Genomic DNA, 6358 nt, shown 5'->3' with positions numbered 1-6358 from the left:
TCATGGTTCTACTTTACTCGCGACATGTACCATACTGCGGGGCCTTAGACCTGGTTTTTGGACTCCTTTATACATCAAGCATAATCGATTCAGGACTGTGCTTTATAAGTGGTCCCTTGGTCAGTAATACTATTATTTATGACCATTTTTGAGTCGGATCAACTGGTTTTTTTGTTTTTGTCTTTTTGAGTTCATGTCCATCCATTCATTTTTCATGACATTTTTTATTTATTTTGGTCAGTGGATTTTTTTAACTTTTTGTTGTCATTTCGTACCATTAGGGCCGATGACCTCGATGTTAGGCCCCTCTAAACAACAAGCATCATCATCATATCACTCTACCATGGAAGTTTCTTCTTCTTAGCAAGAAAAATTGTTTGTTTCGCTGTTTCCTGAATCTTTCGAGTCATTTTGTCCCACTCATAGGACTCCAACGTGTCGAGTTCTTTCTGATATTTCACTATTATTTCTTCGCTGACTTTGACTTCTTCAATTCTGTACTTCTGTATTCTGAGGGAGTTCTTTCTACGGTTACAAGGTATGGGTTTCACTTTTATCCTTGTTAGATAGTGGTCGGAATCAAAATTAGCACCTTTTTGCACTCTGACATTCATTATTTTCTTCGGGCTGGTGGTCGCTACATGGTCAATTTGGAATTCTCCTAACATGGAGTTAGGTGATCGCCATGTCATCATTCGCTTGGGAGCTCTCTTGAATTGAGTGGACATTATTTTCATGCCAAATGATTCACAAACATCCATCAGTCTTTCACCATTTCTGTTTGTCCTTTGGTGAGCCGTGTATGTTCCAACGATGTTTCAAATTTTTTTCTCTTTTCCAATCTGAGCATTAAAATCTCCCATCAAGATCCTGACACGTTCTTCTGGGGTTCTGAACAGTTCTTCTTCAAGTTGTGACCAAAATTCTTCTACTTTCTCTGAATTCCTTCTGTTATCTTGATAAATTGGAGCATGAGCATTGAAGATGGAGTACAATTTGTTTCCACTTTTGAGAGTTAGTGCAGACAGTCTGGGAGGTGGAGATCTGAAGTCTACTATAGATTCTGTTATAGATTTGTGAATAAAGAAGGCTGTCCCGAGTATTGACAATGGGTTCTTGGTTATCTCTGACTTCTTAACTTTGATAGCTGGCCGTCCTTTCAGGCACTTCATCTGAAATAAATCTTGTTTCTTGGACCGTTAGAACTTTGATCTGATATTCATCGAGTACTTTGAGCAGCTCCTTTTGTTTACTAACTTTCAAAAGGGTGTTCACATTGAGTGTGCCAAAGAAATGCTTTTCTTTCGTTCTGAGTTTGCGGGGTGATGGATCCTCCGACTGATCCAAACATGATGCTGAAGGACCCCCAGAATCCTTTGCCCTACTTGAACCAGAACTCTAGCCACGGATTTTACCGGCTGGGTTATTAGATTCCGTACGTTTTATCTTCATGTTAGTTACGTGGTTTTTGGTTTGGGGGATAGGGTAGAACCCCATCCAAAAGGTAAAACCAAGTTGGTGAGACTGGAGTTTCAGAACAGCCGTCCCTAACATGAAATCCGACGCTGACCAGGAAGCCGCCCGATTCGGGAATAGTCGCGCCTGGGTTTTAAGTCGCTCTTCTTTTCGGGGTGTGCTCCCTTAGGTTCTCCGCTCTCTGTGCCGTTGGGAAATAGATTCCTCTTCCGCCGTTGAGACCGTTGACTAGTTTCGCCTAGTAACCCTAGGTAGGGGCCGTATAACAGGGTGCAACCATCCGGAGCAAGATGGACCCTGGTTTTTTACGAGGTAGATACTCCTCCCGCTCCTCCTTCCTCATCACTTGCAAAATGAGTCCCCGGGCTTGCGGCCGGGACTGGCGGAGTTACTATTATTATTATTATTATTATTATTATTATTATTATTATTATTATCGTCATCGAAGTTTCTACAGACAGTGTATATATTTGATGTTCTGAATAACAGTACGAATTGTAACATACACAGCTGATATAATAAAAATGAAAATCCACAGCCTGTTCCCAGTCATTCAACCGGGTCTAGGATGGAATGAATGAAGCACCCATCTAGCGGCGAGGATAGGAAATATGCCGACAGCTGATATAATATATAAGAAAAGTAATTCCATATACTCTTACCTTCTGAAAGAACATATTTAATAAGACGTATTAGATATTACATATTTACAAAAGTAGCAGACAAATGCGTGTTATAGGTTAAGTAGATATATTTTATGTCTGTTTCAAACTGTAGAGATTGTCCCAGAAGTCCATACGGCGCTTATGCAGATCCTTCTTCGCCTCCAGCTGTGACCCGATGTCCAAATAGTTCGTAGCATCACTCGTATAGGGAAGCCACGCAGGGAATTCTTCTGTCACCTCTGGTGTTGGATTCCTGAAATATAAGAGAACAAAATAAAGTAGTGTGAGATAAAGCTCATATCTATTGTATCATGACTGGTATACTGTTACAATCATGAACATATGTCTTCCAACATGTTCTTCTGTCGAGTGCCTTTTTTTGTTGCTATTTTTTGCTATTTGCTTCACGTCGCACCGGAACAGGTAGGTCTTATGGCGACGATAGGAGAGGAAAGGCCTAGGAATGCGAAGGAAGCGGTCATGGCCCTAATTAAGGTACAACTCCAACATTTGCCTGGTATGAAAATGGGAAAACACGGAAAACCACCTTCAGAGCTGCCGACAGTGGGGTTCGAGCCCACTATCTCCCGATTACTGGATATTGGCCGCACTTAAGCGACTGCAGCTATCGAGCACGGTGTTGAGTGTTTAACCATCGATGGTTTTCGGGGATTTAAGGATGGGAAAGTGCTAGTATTGGTGACCTAGCAGTCGCGACCTTACTTAAGATATTAGCCGCGGCATTTGCCTGGAGTGAAAATGGGAAAACGCGGAAAGCCATCTTTTGGGCTGCCAACGGTGAGATTCGATCGCAAGCGCACTGCTACCTGACATGAACAGAGCAACCAATTCGTTCAGTATTGTAAGTCTTCTTAAATTACCGTGCTTAGCACTTACCCGCAGGCCCTGCGTACCATTCCCGGTAAATGTAGGGATTTTTCTGGGCTGAATGCTTAGATAGATTTCACTCATCCTCATGAGACCAACTGTCTGAAAAAACTGACCCGGTTAAAAATCAACTGAGGATAACACCAAGTTGAAAACGTGTCACTGCAGTACTTGCACCCATTTGGTTGTGCAGCAGTTGTCTTGTAGGCCAAGGCCTAAATGGGCTATACTATGTTTCGTCTTCTTTGAGAAAAATCTTAGTATCAAATGTTAATAATAATAATAATAATAATAATAATAATAATAATAATAATAATAATAATAATAATAATCCTCTTCTTCTGTTCTTCTTAGCATTTAACCCGCTTAATTTCAGGGTCTGCTGTTCTGCAGTTCCTTTTCCACTTTATGCGGTCTTGTGCATTTTCACGAGAGACTTTACCACATGCATGTCCTCCTGCAGAGTGTCGAGCCAGCGCTTCTTTGGTCACCCTGCCGTCTGCAGCCCTCAGGACTTATGTTTAATGCCCTTCTCGCAACTGAAGAATCGTTTCTGCGTAGCACGTGGCCATACCATCGCAACCGATTCTTTCGCATTTTCTCAGGGACTGGGGCCACGCCAAATGCTACCCGAACATCTCCATTTCTGATGTGGTCTAGTCTAGTGAGTCCCACTGGCCAGCGAAGCATCTGCATCTCCATGACATGCAGCTGTGTTTCGTTTCTCCCTTGTGAATGGCCAACACTCAGTTCGATTGCCACTGGTCTAATGATGGTTCTATAGATTTTGGATTTCAGATATATTGGCACCCTCCGATCAAAAAAGACTCCTGTGACTTGGCGCCACTTCATTCAGGTAACGTTTATTCTGCTTCGAACATCTTGGAGCGTGTCACCATCCGAACGGATAAGTGATTCCATATATTTCAATTGAGATGTTTTGAGAATATCAACGCCGTCGAAGTTACTTGACCCATCATTTTGTACCGCACACTCTAGGTACTCAGTCTTCCCCACGTTAAGTTCCAGGCCGGATCTGTCCAAAGAGGTTTTCCAACGTTGGACTAGTTACTGAAAATTTTGACGGGATTCACAGGCGACCATAACCTCATCAGCATAGAGTCCAACGGTGTAGTGTTAATACTTTTGTGCTGATCGGGTCGAGACAGAGGTTGAACAGAAGCGGAAACCGAGCCGATCCCTGATGAACGTTAACTTGAATGCGAAATGGTGCAGGCATTTCAGCTGCATATCGGACAGAGCTGGTGGCATTCCGGTAGAGAAGTTGGATCCATCGAATACTTCTAGTACACTATGAAGCCCGAGTGCATGCCAAATAAGATCACGATGTCAAAGGCCTTTTCGAGATACAGGAAAACGATGTAAAGTGGTTTCTTCATTTCGTTGTGATGTTCTATCAAAAGACGTATAATAATAATAATAATAATAATAATAATAATAATAATAATAATAATAATAATAATAATAATAATAATAATGATAATAATAATACTGAGCGAGTTGACTGTGTGGTTGGGGTTGCGTAGATGTGAGATGGTGGGTTCAAATAGCACCGTCGGCAGATCTGAATACGCTTTTTTGTGGGTCCCTATTTTCACACTAGCAAATGCTGGAGTTGTACCTTGATTAAGACCATGGCAGCTAGCTTCACAAATCTAGTCCTTTCTCACCCCCGCATCGCCGAAAGCCTTCTATGTGTTACTGCGATATTTAAACCACAAAGAAAGATGTTTTGTCGGAGTAAATGCTTGACGACAATGACCAGTACGCACACTCATTTGAGGGATTGCTTGTGGCACTGTAGTCTACATATTACCTAGCAAATAATAAGTAACGTAATACTGTTGAAAGTAAAGTTCTTAATTTTCACTAAAGAAGAGACATCCCGATACTTACCCAGTCTTAACGAAGTTTGTCCACAAGGTGACCATTCTTGATCTCACTTTAGCGTCCAAAGAATCGTCTGGAACTTGTACTCCAAAATCGAAGATGTATCCAAGATCATCGGCGTGCGAAGCGCCTGCGAGGTAACAGAATTATTCGTCAAAAGCGGCATTTATCAAAAGCATCCAAGAGACGTGAATTTAAAAATTATAAGGACATTGATATTACAACGTGAATTTTCCTGGAAAAATACAGAAAATATGCAGAGGAATATGACAATGATTCTTGTTTTAAAGAAACAAACATCAACGTAATGAACCTCCTGCGGAGAAAAGTTGTTTTCGTTTGAGTCATCAGTCCAAAGACTGGTTTGATGCAGCCATCCATGATATCCTATTCTGTGCTAACCTCATTCCTACCTAACTACGACATCCTACATGTGCTCTAATCTGCTTGTCATACTCATGGCTTGGTCTACCCCTAACATTCACACTCCCCTCAAAAGCCAAATGAAGATGTTCTGGGTGTCTCAGAATGTGTCCTATCATTTCATCTCTTCTCCTCGTCAAGTTTTTTTCAAATCGATCTATTCTAACTAATTAGATTCAGCTTCTCTTCATTCGTGATTCGATCTACCCATCTCACCTTCAGCATTCATTTGTAACACCACATCTATAAAGCTCATATTCTCTTTTGTTTCTTGAAAATCTTCTATGTTTCACTTCCATACAAGGCCACGCTCCAGAATAAAGTCTTCAAAAATATCATTCTAAATCCTATAACAATGTTCGAAGTGAGTAACATTGTTTTAAGGAAAACGTTCCTTGCTCGTGGTAGTCTGCATTTTATAGCTTTCTGATCTCTGTCGTCTTAAGCTATTTTGTTATCCAACTAACAATATTCATCTACTTCCTTTAAAGACTTCATTTTTCTTGCATCACCCGACTTTGGCTGCACACCATTACTTTTGTTTTGGATTTTCGACTTATTTAGTTCCTTCTTGTGCTCCTTCCCCAAGACAAAAGTCATGACATTCAGCGATTTCACCCGATCTTTTTTTTTTTTTCTAGTTGCTTTACGTCGCACCGACACAGATAGGTCTTATGGCGATGATGGGACAGGGACGGGCTAGGAGTGGGAATGAAGCGACCGTGGCCTTAATTAAGGTACAGCCTCAGCATTTGCCTGGTGAGAAAATGGGAAACCACGGTAAACCATTTTCAGGGCTGCCGACAGTGGAGTTCGAACCTACTATCTCTCGAATACTTGATACTGGCCGCACTTAAGCGACTGCAGCTATCGAGCTCGGTTTCACCCGATCTTCTGAAGACTCGGATGAAATAACAATATCATCGGAAAATCGCAGGGTTTTGATTTCCTCGTCTTGAATTGTGATTCACTCCAAATTCCTCTTTGATTTCCTT

The 6358-nt window shown here is 41.5% G+C and overlaps 1 protein-coding gene across 1 annotated transcript in view; it reads right to left on the bottom strand.

The window, feature by feature from the left end:
• Positions 1 to 2134: 2134 nt before the first annotated feature.
• Positions 2135 to 6358, bottom strand: part of LOC136877323 (esterase FE4) — a 57340-nt gene continuing 53116 nt past the window's right edge. The window contains exons 9-10 of the mRNA XM_067151265.2: positions 4947 to 5070; positions 2135 to 2394 (exon numbers count right to left, since the gene is read on the bottom strand). Of these exons, the coding sequence (XP_067007366.2) occupies positions 2232 to 2394; positions 4947 to 5070 (287 nt within the window). The 3' untranslated portion in view covers positions 2135 to 2231. The remainder of the gene's footprint in view (positions 2395 to 4946; positions 5071 to 6358) is intronic.

Source organism: Anabrus simplex, chromosome 7, assembly GCF_040414725.1.
Source record: "Anabrus simplex isolate iqAnaSimp1 chromosome 7, ASM4041472v1, whole genome shotgun sequence".
Classification (NCBI taxonomy): Eukaryota; Metazoa; Arthropoda; class Insecta; order Orthoptera; family Tettigoniidae; genus Anabrus; species Anabrus simplex.
Note: the sequence above shows the minus strand (reverse complement) of the source record. Positions and strands in the feature narration are given on the sequence as shown.